Below are 13,893 nucleotides of genomic sequence, written 5' to 3' on the forward strand. Positions count from 1 at the left end.
TATATAGAGTACTTCTGTGTTTGTGCAATGTTGCAGAACATGAATAGTTGCTTGTTGCTGTGTTGTGTTGCGACTGAATAATGCCTTTGTCTGAAGTTTATTTCCTCCATGTGGACAAGTTTGTCCAGCCTGGCGCCCAAGCTTCTATTGAAAGAGACAGGTCTATAGAACATGCAGAAGGTGGCATCCTTGATCTTCTGTATTGGCTTCAACACATTTACTTCAAAATCCACAACCTAATCGACAAATGCTACATGGCCTACATGCAAATAATAGGGTAATAGTAATGGGGGATTTCAACTTCCCCAATATTAACTGGGATAGTCAGAGTGTGAAAGGCACAGAGGGTGTAGAATTCTTAAAGTGCATCCAGGAGAGCTTTTTGAGCCAGCATGTAGAAGGTCCTACAAGAGAGGGGGCGGTACTGGACCTAATTCTAGGGGATGTGGCCGGCCAAGTGGAAGAAGTGCTAGTAGGTGAGCACTTTGGTGACAGTGACCATAATATGGTGAGATTTAAGATGGTCATGGAAAAGGACAGGGATGGGCCGGAAATAAAGGTTCTAAATTGGGGGAAGGCCGATTTTAATAGGATAAGGCAGGATCTGGCCAAAATGGACTGGGATCAGCTACTTGTAGGAAAATCCGCATCGGAGCAATGGGAGGCTTTCAGAAGGGAGATTGAGATCATACAATGGCAACATGTTCCCGTAAAGGTCAAGGGTGGTTCCAAAAACCACAGGGAACCTTGGATGTCAGGGGATATACGAGAATGGATTAAAAAAAAGTGGGCTTTTGGCAGATACAAAAGGCTAAAGACGGAGGAAGCCCTAGAGGAGTACAAAAAGTGCAGGGGGATACTTAAAGAAATTAGGAGATCAAGGAGGGGCCATGAAATAACACTGGCGAGCAAAATAAAGGAAAATCCTAAGATGTTTTATAAGTATATTAAGGGTAAGAGGATAACTAGGGAAAAAATAGGGCCCATTAGGGACAAAAGTGGAAATCTGTGTGTGGAGCCGGAAGATGTAGGAGGGGTTCTAAATGAATTTTTTGCATCTGTTTTCACTATGGAGAGGGACGATGTAGACATAGAAATAGGGTGGGGGGACTGTGATATGCTCGAACATATTAACATCGAGAGGGAGGAGGTATTGGCGGTTTTAGCAGGCCTAAAAATGGATAAATCCCCAGGCCCGGACGAAATGTATCCCAGGCTGCTGTGTGAGGCAAAGGAAGAGATTGCGGGGGCTCTAACACACATATTCAGAACCTCTCTGGCCACAGGGGATGTGCCAGAGGACCGGAGAACCGCTAATGTAGTTCCATTATTCAAGAAGGGGAGTAGGGAAAAACCGGGGAACTACAGGCCAGTGTGCCTAACATCAGTGGTGGGAAAATTATTGGAAAAAATTCTGAGGGACAAAATTAGTCTCCACTTGGAGAGGCAAGGATTAATCAGGGATAGTCAACATGGCTTTGTCAAGGGAAGATCATGTCTGACTAATTTGATTGAATTTTTTGAGGGGGTGACTAGGTGTGTGGATGAGGGTATACATGGATTTCAGTGAGGCCTTCGATAAAGTCCCACACAGGAGATTGGTCAAGAAGGTAAGAGCCCATGGAATCCAGGGTGCCTTGGCACATTGGATACAAAACTGGCTTAGTGGCAGAAGGTGATGGTCAAAGGTTGTTTTTGTGACTGGAAGCCTGTGGCCAGTGGGGTACCACAGGGATCGGTGCTGGGTCCCTTGCTGTTTGTGGTCTACATTAATGACTTGGATATGAATGTAAAAGGTATGGTCAGTAAGTTCGCGGATGATACAAAAATTGGTAGGGTGGTAAATAGCGAGGAGGGTAGTCTCAGTCTGCAGGACGATATAGATGGGTTGGTCAGATGGGCGGAACAGTGGCAAATGGAATTTAACCCGGAAAAGTGCGAGGTGATGCACTTTGGGGGGACTAACAAGGCAAGGGAATACACAATGAATGGTAAGACCCTAGGCAAGACGGAGGGTCAGAGGGATCTGGGTGTGCAAGTACACAGATCCCTGAAGGCGGCGGAACAGGTGGATAAGGTGGTAAAAAAGGCATATGGGATACTTGCCTTCATTAGCCGAGGCATAGAATATAAGAGCAAGGAGGTTATGATGGAGCTGTATAAAACACTGGTTAGGCCACAGCTGGAATACTGTGTGCAGTTCTGGTCGCCACACTACAGGAAGGATGTGATAGCTTTGGAGGGGGTGCAGAGGAGATTCACCAGGATGCTACCAGGGCTGGAGCGCTTCAGCTATGAAGAGAGACTGGGCAGATTGGGCTGGTTTTCCTTGGAGCAGAGGAGGCTGAGGGGGGACATGATTGAGGTGTACAAAATTATGAGGGGCATAGATAGGATGGATACTAAGGAGCTTTTTCCCTTAGTAGAAGGGTCAATAACTAGGGGGCATAGATTCAAGGTGAAGGGCGGGAGGTTTAGAGGGGATTTGAGAAAGAACTTTTTCACCCAGAGGGTGGTTGAAGTCTGGAACTCACTGCCTGAAAGGGTTGTGGAGGCTGGAACCCTCAACATTTAAGAAGCATTTGGATGAGCACTTGAAATGCCATAGCATACAAGGCTACGGACCAAATGCTGGAATATGGGATTAGACAGGGCGTGATGGCCGGCGCGGACACGATGGGCCGAAGGGCCTCTATCCGTGCTGTATAACTCTATGACTCTATGGCGTACTCCACGATACCTTTACAACTTCCTCTGGACCCATGTTGCAGCTCACAGCCTCTGCTCGTCTCACTCTGGTATACCATGTGTTCACCCCCATCCCCTTTCCATCCCACCATTGGTTCCACAGCCTTCAGCCATCATGGCCCTGCTGGCTGCAATTCTCTGCCAAAACCCCTCGGTCTTGCTTCATCTGTCCTCACCTTTTGAAGACTCAAGAACCTAATTCTTTGTCTTTGCCTTCTATCACCTCCCCCAATCCTTTTCCCAATCTCTGTTCATTGTTTTGAATTCCTTCTTACCCTGTGAATTGGCTTGGGATGTTTTTCTTCGTTAAATGTGCTTTATAAATGCAAGTTGTTTCGGCAGCATTGGTGTGATGCTAACTTTACGCAAAGTTACTTCTCAGTCACAGCACAACACCAAGCAACTATTCACCTTCAGCCACAGTGATTAAATCTGGTAGTACAGCTTTGGAGAACTCAGCAGGAATCCATCTGGTGCTCAGCTTTCCTGCATTACTTGACATTTGGATTTGGCCGTGTCTAACGCCGACAACGTTGTCAATAGTGGTTTCCGCTGTTGACAACAGGATAGCACTGGCAGATCAGCTATTGACAACACATGGGCACCGAGTGCTCAGTTACTGACACTGTATTGTGCGTCTCTGCCCCGGAATCACAAAATGTCAATATTGTGATGCAGGGCTGGCTGTGGTGTCAACAGCCATTGTGACACCATTGATGATGTAGGTCAACCACGCTGTCAATATCAGTCCTCCCTCTGAAAGCTTTAATGCATCTGTTCTCTCCAAAGATACTGAATGACCTGCTGAGTGTTTGCAAGTTAAGAAAGACCACGGTTTATACAAGTCTTCTGAGAGAGAACACTGGGGTTTGGACAAGGTTATTACAGATATTATTTTATTTCCCATTGGGGTAGAGAAAAGTCAGGGATAGCAAGGTTTTTAAAGAGAGGAGTAAAAGCGTGCACATTCTTTTACTGAGTTTGGCAGGGTCAGGGGAGAACTTATCCTCCACTTACGTAATCAATATCACTGTTTTACGAGGTAATGGTGCAAAGTGTGCAGGAGGTGTCTTGTATCCTATGTCTGTGGGTAAAATTACTGACTCATTACAGGACTTCAGTAATGCAATTGGACCAATGAGAGTTTAGAAATTTAGAAAGCAAGTTGCTATGGGATACTGCACTATTGCAATTTAACATTTTATAACAACGCTTGGCTCAAGGACCGATCTGAAAACAAACTGATTTGCATCTCACTGATTTCTGGTCCAATTCATGTTCCCTTAAAGAATAGTAACACCATTTTCCGATGTTACTAAAAAAAAATTGAGGAATAGCAACCTGTAAATACCCCTGACTTCATTTTCAATCGTTCCTGCATTGTCCTCTATGGCACATGGATAGTGATAGCACCTTCTGCAGCTTTTCACTTCACATCCAACAGTAGCCCTCTTCTTCCTACATAAAGAGCATTTCTGAAAGAATAGAAATAAAACAGAAATTGGAGTTTGATGAGTAATGATCAAAGCAAAAGAAAGAACTTGCATTTATATAGCGCATTTCAAGACTTCAGTCCATTCCAAAGCACTTTACAGCCAATGAAGTACTTCTGAAGCGCAGTCAGTTATAATGTAGGAAACATGGCAGCCAATTTACACACAGCAAGGCATCACAATGAGCAATGTGACAATAACCAGATAATCTGTTTTAATGATGTTGATTGAGGGATAAATTTTGGCCAGGTAAAGTACTTTGGACATGTTGAGATGCAAAATAGTGCAATTTGTTTTTCCTTCTTGCCCTCACAGTAAAGTAGCCCTGGGCCTTCACTCCACTCCAGTGCAGTTCTGAGGGAGTGCTGGTCCGTCGGAGGTGCCATCTTTTGGATGAAATGCTAAACCGAGGCCCAGTCTGCTCGCTCAGGTAAACGTAAAAGATCCTGTGACACAATTTCGAAGAGGAGCAGGGGAGTTTTCCACAGTGTCCCGGCCAATATTTATCCCCCAACCAATATCAGTAAAAAACAGATTGTCTAGTCATTATCACATTGCTGTTTGTGGGACCTTGCTGTGCGCAAATTGGCTGTCGCAGTTCCTACACTACAACAGTGACTACACTTCAAAAGTACTTCACTGGCTGTAAAGTGCTTTGGGACAAGAGGTGTGTACAAGAGAGTCCTGTATTGCACAAATCCTTGGAAAACAAGCAGAAAGCGAAAGCATTACTGCAGAAACAGTGGAAATGGAAAGTCAAAGGCAGCAAAATCCAACTTTCAGAAAAACAGTCAGTGGCAGCTTTAAGACTGGGTGTTTGAGGAAAAACAGCATGAAAGCTGGCAAGACACCTGTTTTAAACAGGTGAGCAGCACTGAAGGAATCTGGGACTGATTTAAACATTGAAGGAATCTGGGATTGAGTTAATCAGTAAGGAGGCTAACAGGCCTAACCACAGATGGTTATCATACAACAGAACGGACGGTTATCAGACAATAACTGCGTTCACAAGAGAGAACCTTTTTTTTTATTCGTTCCTGGGATGTGGGCGTCGCTGGCAAGGCCAGCATTTATTGCCCATCCCTAATTGAGAGAAGGTGGTGGTGAGCTGCTTTCTTGAGCCGCTGCAGTCCATGTGGTGAAGGTACTCCCACAGTGCTGTTAGGTAGGGAGTTCCAGGAATTTGACCCAGCAACAATGAAGGAACGGCGATATATTTCCAAGTCAGGATGGTGTGTGACTTGGAGGGGAACTTGCAGGTGATGGTGCCCTTGCTGCCCTTGTCCTTCTAGGTGGTGGAGTGTCGTGGGTTTGGGAGGTGCTGCAGTGCATCTTGTAGATGGTACACACTGCAGCCACGGTACGCCGGTGGTGGAGGGAGTGAATGCTTAAGGTGGTGGATGGGGTGCCAATCAAGCGGACTGCTTTGTCCTGGATGGTGTCGAGCTTCTTGAGTGTTGTTGGAGCTGCACTCATCCAGGCAAGTGGAGAGTATTCCATCACACTCCTGACTTGTGCTTTGTAGATGGTGGAAAGGCTTTGGGGAGGCAGGAGGTGACACTTGTTGAGAACTGAGTGAGCAGAGTAAAGGCTGTGGTGGAACAAGCAACTGGCAGTTAGCTCAACTTCAGCAGATTGGACAGGACAATTATCCACAAAGTTCTGGCCTACCCTCTTTGAACTAGGGGTCGTGCTGCACACATGAAAAGATTTTCAGACGATCCCTTTCTAACTAAGGTGTGTGGTATACAAGTGAAAGGGAGATAAGGATTACTAAGGATCGGGTGCAATCGAGGATAGAGAGAGTGACGAACGATGCGTCGACCACCTCCCAAGACGAGGACCTAATCACCCCGAGGTTTTGAGCTCTACTCCCCGGACGAGGTTGTATGAATGCACTGCTGGTAAATGTTCATTGACATGCACAAATAAAGTCAGTTTGATAATAATCTCACTTGTCTATGACTTATTACTAACCATCGGGTCGAATCAAAGATATAGCTGTAAGATCCTACAACACACAAAGAGTGAAGAGCGTAGAATACATGGGGAATCTGTCATGGGACCAACTTTAATCAAGTTACATTAAATTCGGGGCGATACGGAGGCCCAAGCACACTGGCTACTCACGACGTTCACCATCGCTGATTATACAGCACTGCTCCACTGGCACCTAGGCTTATCTACCCAATTCCGTGACATCCACGGGCTGGGTCTGCTCCCTATGTTTCAAAAGGAAAAGAGCCCAACATTTATCCCTTCCACTGGTGACTTTCTCTGTCCTAATATGAAGCATTACTGAATGAAGAGACTAAACACAATGTTTTAAATGCTTGCGTAGCAATGAATATAAAAGCCTTCCTTTTCACTCAAGATACTCTCTACTCCTTTTCTATTTTCAGATTTCAAAGATCAGATCATGACTATCACCACAGATCACAAGTTCTGAAATATACCAGTAATGCATTTATCACAGATGGCTTTGGGGTTCCAATATAATAGTTTCATTTATAAAAGCATGTATAACTACTGAAATCTTACCAACTTGCTTCCTCTTCTAATTTCTCTTTCGATATCTTTGATAAGAAATCCACCAAAATCATCAAAATCTTGGGAATTCTGATTGACAAGATTTGAAGAAAAAAGCTGAAAAAGGAGAAAAAGGTCAAAATCTCAGATACTCTAGCTTTTGCCTCAGTTTTCTCATCTCTTCTAAAGCTGGAGTATAGTTCCATGGTGCCGGTTACTCTCTGGCACCTCACTCCAGTGGTCATTCTTCATCGGCAAATAAAGACGGTGAATGTCTGTAGGCTATTCAACCATGCAGTGCAATACAGTGAAGCCCGATCCTGTCATTACCAACAGCCACACATGCAGGAATCAGTGGATAGCAACCGGGGGTAAGAACCTGGGACGATTTCACCCTCCATCACTCAGGAGAGCTGAGGCCATTGGTAGTGACCCCATTGCTGTCCTGCTGAAATCAGCTAACAACATAGATTGGGCAGCAAACTTAGAATAAAAAAAGGAAGGGATGAAAAATGTGCAGCAATCCGATGTAAACACATTCCTTTTGAATGTGTGTATGACGTTTCAATACATAGCAGTCAGTCTAACATTTCCTCGCCATAGGGAGTTAAAGCAAGGCCTTCTAAACAGCATGAGAATTATTTTGAAAGCTATTTGTTTGAATAGATGGAGGAAATTTCAGAAACAAATGCTATCTGGGAAAAATTATGTTTTTAAATTGGTGCTCGAAATAGAGGTACAATTCACAGGCCAGTAACAAAATCTTTTATCAATCTGACAGACATTTGAACTAAGCAAAAAGCTATGCTTACTAAAGGTAATGAACCCATTGCAGACATTCTGAATGCATTCAGAGGTAATTGTGCAGGGGCGGGGGGGAGACAAGTAGAGGTGGATCCACGTGTGGAAGATCATCCAGAGGTGGAGCACAGGGAAGAGGCAATGCAAAAGGATGGAATGGTTGATGAAGACCAGCAGCAATAATGTGCCACTGCTGCAGGCAGACAGGAACTCATTAGCGACTATTACTGAGTGGATCAGGGTGATGCACCTGGGGCTGTGCAGATTGTAGGGATTTGAAAAGGGAGCACTGAAAGAAGCACTGAGCTGGATTGCAACAACACGTTCAAGGACCTCAGAGGAAAGGGAGATAAGAAATGGGGTGATGGTTGAAATAGATGGAGGGGTCAATGTTTTTTTTTGCAAAGTGGCCCAATGACTGTAGTTTTGAAGGCGAGGGGAGTGGTGCACGAGCAAATGGAGCCACTTATGATCTCAGCAAATATTGGAGTGAGGAGCGTTACAAGTATTGGAGTGAGGAGAATTAGCTGAGTATTCAGAAGTTGGGTGGGGAGGTGATTCAGGGAGCAGGAAGTGACCCTAGCAAGGTGTGTGTGTGTGTGTGTGTGTGTGTGTGTGTGTGTGTGTGTGTGTGTGGGGGGGGCGCGGGGGGGAAAAGAGAATTTGCATATCAATACTGGATGGGGAGAGGCTGGATGGAAAGTGGAGATTGCCTTAATCTTTGAGACCATCTTCCTGGTCACCCCAGCCCTCCGGCCTTACCTGACATTCTGACCTCGTCTACTACTGCTTTGGAGGTGACCTCTAGAAGGAAACCCCAATCACACTGTGGAACTCGTAGGATGGAAACAGAGACCTTGCAAACTATAACTCCAGTGTAATCATTGAGGGTCCTTGAGGGGAGAGAGACACTCAACTGGCCACGATTTTAGTGCCGGCCCTGACAGAAACAAAATCAAGTTATTTAGAATAGAATATTAAAAGGTGACTGTTTATGTATACAGGATCTCTACAAGTGGGGTTGGGTGTATAAGAGAGAGAAAGGTTGAGAGCTTTATCAGAGAATTTTCTGCAGCATGGCATGTTTTGTGTGTGTGTATATATACATGCGTGTGTGTTCATAACATGCTGGTGTCAACGCTTTGGTGTCTCCACTGAATTTAAGCTGCCACTCTCAAAATGCATCAAACTGGCTTTGCCAATCAACAAATGCAAAATCTACTCACAAAATAAACAGGATTAAGGAGTAGGGTTGAGGTGTTAACTTCATTCTATATTTAAGAAGGGAGATAGAACATGTCCAGGGAACTATAGACCAGGCAGCTTAACATCAGTGGCTGAAAAATAATGGAATCCCTACTAAAGGAGAAAACAGAACATCGAGAAGCCAAAAATATAATAATGAATAGTCAGCATGGATTTCAAAAGGGAAAGTCTTGCTTGCCTAACCTCATTGAATTTTTTGAAGAGGTAACAGAGAGAGTAGACAAGGGTAATGCAGTAGATGTAATGTATCTACATTTTCAAAAGGCCTTCAATAAGGTACCACATAATAGACTAAGAACATAAGAAATAGGAGCAGGAGTAGGCCATTTGGCCCTTCGAGCCTGTTCCACCATTCAATTAGATCATGGCTGATCTGATCTTGGCCTCAGCTCCACTTTCCTGCCCGCTCCCCATAACCCTCGATTCCCTTGTTTTTCAAAAATTTATGTCCGCCTTGAATATATTCAACGACTCCACCTCCACAACTCTCTGGGGTAGAGAATTCCAAAGATTCACGACCCTCAGAAAAGAAATTCCTCCTCATCTCCATTTTAAATGGGCGACCCCTTATTCTGAAACTATGCAGAGTTGTGCAGAGGACTCAAAGAATCTGCAAAGGGATATAGACAGGCTAAGTGAGTGAGCAAACATTTGGCAGATGGAGTATAATGTGGGAAAGTGCGAGGTTATCCACTTTGGCAGGAAAAATAAAAAAGCAAATTATTATTTAAATGGAAAGATTACAAAATGCTACAGTTCAGAGGGACCTGGGGGTCCTTGTGCATGAAACACAAAAAGTTAGCATGCAGGTACAGTAAGTAATCAAAAAGGCAAATGGAATGTTGGCCTTTATTTCAAGGAGGTTGGAGTATTAAAGCAGGGAAGTCCTGCTACAACTGTACAGGGTATTGGTGAGACCAGACCTTGAGTACTGCGTACAGTTTTGGTCTCCTTATTTAAGGAAGGATATACTTGCATTGGAGGCAGTTCAGAGACGATTCACTAGGTTAATTCCAGAGATGAGGTGGTTGACTTATGAGGAAAGTTTGAGTAGGTTGGGCCAATACTCATTGGAATTTAGAAGAATGAGAGGTGATCTTATTGAAACATGTAAGATACTGAGGGAGCTCGACAAGGTAGATGCAGAGAGGATGTTTCCCCTCGTGGGGAAATCTAGAACTTGGTGGCATAGTTTCAGAATAAAGGGTCGCCCTTTTAGAACTGAGATGAGAAGAAATTTCTTCTGAGGGTCGTAAATCTGTGGTATTCTCTGTCGCAGAGAGCTGTGGAGGCTGGGTCATTAAATACATTTAAGGTGGAGATAGATAGATTTTTGCAAGGTAAGGGAGTGAAGGGTTACAGGGAACGGGCAGGGAAGTGGCTTTGAGCCCAAGATCAGCCATGATCTTATTGAATGGCGGAGCAGGCTCGAGGGGCCAAGTGGCCTATTCCTGCTCCTATTTCTTATGTTCTTATGTAATCCATTTTGTAACATAACAGAAACAGATTATCTGGTCATTATCACATTGCTGTTTGCGAGAGCTTGCTGTGCGCAAATCAGCTACTGTGTTTCCTAAATTACATCAGTGACTACACTTCAAAAATACTCATTCACTGTGAAACGCCCGAGGTCGTGAAAGGCAATATAAATGCAAGTCTTTCTTTAAGTGTCTAACTATGTATAACTGTATAGAACCCTCACAGTGTGTGTGACCCTATTTTTCAGGAGCTGAGAAAGCAGATCTTGTAGAGCTTAGAGACCAAGTTAAAATAAAGTTATGAGAAAAATAAATTGGTTGGAAGACGAAGAAAAAATCGCGGACACAAAAAATCCCTTACTGAGCAAAATACAGCGCAGACAAATTAAGTTCTTTCACAAGAAAAGCATGCAAGAATGCCCGTTGTTGTTGTCCGAAATGTCGCTACCTACCAGGCAGTTCTGATGTACAGCCAGTCTGCTATTGCTGAATAGTTTCCCAGTCTCTTTGGTTTCTCCTGACGTTAGACACAGCCCACATTCGCTCATATTCGCCCAACTCCTGTCGATCCGACACTGGACACCCACTCCAGGCGGCACCCCTGCAAGAAAATGGTTGCCTTCCACTGGCATCAAATCTCTCTCGGTGTGACTCATTTTGTTTTTTTTTAATGAGAATGCAGAGAAACCCCACCCCCTCCCGGGGGATGTTTCCTTTTTGAACGGGACAGTTTCGGTTTCACCAGAGGAAGATCTGTGCGGAGAAAAGGAGGAAACAAATATACTTCGGCACTCATTGTCTCACTTGTCTTGCTGGACAAACAAAATCAACGTTGTTCAACCAGCAATGTTGACGTTCAGTCGGTTAAAGGAAAACAATATTCCTTGCCCTATTTGCATTACATTACCACTTCCTCTTGCTGCTCTCTCATTCTGCACATTCGACCTTTAAAAAACAAACACATCCCCCCACCTACCACCTTTACACTGCTGGAAATTTTTATCCGTATGCAACAAGACCTGGACGTTCAGGCTTGGGCTGATAAGTGGCAGGTAACATTCACGCCACAGAAGTGCCAGGCAATGACTATATCCAACAAGCGAGAGTCTAACCACCACCCCTTGACATTCAATGGCATTACCATCGCCGAATCCCCCAACATCAACATCCTGGGGGTCACCACTGACCAGAAACTTAACTGGACCAGCCACATAAATACTGTGGCAACAAGAGCAGGTCAGAGGCTAGGTATTCTGCAGCGACTGTCTCACTTCCCGACTCCCCAAAGCCTTTCCACCATCTACAAGGCACAAGTAAGGAGTGTGGTGTATGTAACCTGTTCCACCTTAAGAGAACTTAAGCCTGTTCCACCTTAAGAGATGTACTACTTTCTCTGGCTGCTGTATACGTAATACCGGTGGTGACCACACCGGTATGTAAGCACTGTGTAGTAATATTGTATTCAGTATAGTCCCTACCTCCAACCAGTAAAGACCTGTTGAATTTACTCTTGTAGTCTGTGTAGTAATTATCACTATAACACACAGACTTAACAAGGAGTGTGATGGAATACTCTCCACTTGCCTGGACGAGTGCAGCTCCAACATCAGTCGAAGCTCGACACCATCCAGGACAAAGCAGCCCGCTTGATTGGCACCCCATCCACCACCTTAAACATTCACTCCCTCCGCCACTGGCGTACCATGGCTACAGTGTGTACCATCTATAAGATGCACTGCAGCAGACAGCAGGGAAACTCCTCTGTAATTACCGGAATCGGACTTGTCATCTTTCTTGAAGATAGTCACCTGGCATGCTCTTCTTCCAGATAAGAGAAATGAGTTCATGAATTCACGGCAGTAGTGCTTCTCCGCTATGCTTTAGTGCCTCAGCAGGGATTACATCTTCTCCTGAGGCCTTGTTGTACTTCATTTGTCAGATGGCCTTTTCAACCTCTTGCTGGGCTGGGGTTGTGCTGAGGTGGTGGCGGGTAGAATACTGCGGGATGGAGTTGAGGACACTTGCATCAAAGACAGAGTCTCGGTTAAGGAGATCTTCGAAGTGTTCCTTCCAGTGGGCACTGACTGCCTCCTCGTCATCGCAAGAATCCTCCTCAACTAGCCTTCTCCCAGTGGCTGAAGAGCTCCTCCCAGAGTCGCAATGTGGATTCCGCCCACTAAGGGGCACAATGGACATGATCTTGACTGCGCGTCATTTACAAGAGAAATGCAGGGAACAGCACCAACCGTTGTACATGGCCTTCTTTGACCTCACAAAGGGCTTCAACACTGTCAACTGAGGGATTATGGAGTGTCCTCCCCAAATTCGGCTGCCCTCAAAAGTTTGTCACCATCCTCCGCCTGCTTCACGACAACATGCAAGCCGTGATCCTGACCAACGGATCCACCACAGACCCAATTCACGTACGGACCAAGGTCAAGCAAGGCTGTGTCATCGCACCAACGCTCTTCTCGATCTTCCTTGCTACAATGCTTCATCTCACCCTCAGTAAGTTCCCCGCTGGAGTGGAGCTGATTTACAAAACAAACGGGAAACTGTTCAACCTCTGGCACCTCCAGTCCAGATCCAAGGTCGTCTCATCCTCTGTCGTCAAAGTCCAAACCATCGTCAACACCTTCACCGAAGCGTACAAGAGTATGGGCCTTACATTAAACATCTGTAAGACAATGGTCCTCTACCAACCTGCCTCCACCACACAGTACTGCCCCCCGATTATCAAAATTCACGACAAGGCCTTGGACAATGTGGATCACTTTCCATACCTCGGAAGCCTACTGTCAACAAGGGCAAACGTCGATCACAAAGTCCAACACTGCCTTCAGTGTGCCAGTGCAGCCTTCGGTCGCCTGAGGAAGAGAGTGTTTGAAGACCAGGACCTCAAACCTGGCACCAAGCTCATGGTCTACAGAGCAGTAGTGATACCCGCCTTCCTGTATGCCTCAGAGACATGGACCATGTACAGCAGGCACCTCAAAGCACTGGAGAGGTACCACCAACACTACCTCCGTAAGATCCTGCAAATCCATTAGCAGGATAGGCGCACCAACATCAGTGTTCTCGCTCAGGCCAGCATCTAAGCTTTGACCACGCTCGATCAGCTCCGATGGACGGGTCACATCGTCTGCATACTCGATACGAGACTCCCTAAACAAGCGCTCTACTCGGAGCTCCAACACGACAAGAGAGCCCCAGGTGGGCAGAGGAAACGCTTCAAGGACACCTTCAAAGCCTCCTTGAAAAAATGCAACATCCCCACCGACAGCTGGGAATCCCTGGCCCAAGACCGCACAAAGTGGAGGAGAAGCATCCGGGAAGGCGCCAAACGCCTCGAGTCTGTTTGCCGGGGGCAAGCGGAAGCCAAGCACAAGCAGCGCACGTCAACCCAAGCACCCCACCCGCCCGCTCCTTCAACCACCGTCTGCCGCACCTGTGACAGAGACTGTAGGTCCCGCATTGGACTCATCAGTCACCTGAGGACTCATTTTAATGTGGAAGCAAGTCATCATCAGTTCTGAGGGACTGCCTAAGAAAAACAAGAAGCACTGCAGCGACTCGCC

The 13,893-nt window shown here is 45.6% G+C and overlaps 1 protein-coding gene across 3 annotated transcripts in view; it reads right to left on the reverse strand.

The window, feature by feature from the left end:
* Positions 1 to 13,109, reverse strand: part of phf11 (PHD finger protein 11) — a 66,161-nt gene extending 53,052 nt beyond the window's left edge. The window contains exons 1-3 of one of the 3 annotated variants that reach the window (XM_086006427.1): positions 10,768 to 13,109; positions 6,783 to 6,887; positions 4,090 to 4,223 (exon numbers count right to left, since the gene is read on the reverse strand). In XM_086006427.1, coding sequence (XP_085862553.1) covers positions 4,090 to 4,223; positions 6,783 to 6,887; positions 10,768 to 10,971 — 443 coding nt within the window. In that variant the 5' untranslated portion in view covers positions 10,972 to 13,109. The remainder of the gene's footprint in view (positions 1 to 4,089; positions 4,224 to 6,782; positions 6,888 to 10,767) is intronic. The other 2 variants (XM_086006428.1, XM_086006429.1) reach the window with 2 other exon arrangements.
* Between the last annotated feature and the right edge of the window lie 784 nt (positions 13,110 to 13,893).

This window comes from Somniosus microcephalus, chromosome 14 (assembly GCF_052327205.1).
Source record: "Somniosus microcephalus isolate GS21.2 chromosome 14, FLI_Smic_1.0, whole genome shotgun sequence".
Lineage (NCBI taxonomy): Eukaryota > Metazoa > Chordata > Chondrichthyes > Squaliformes > Somniosidae > Somniosus > Somniosus microcephalus.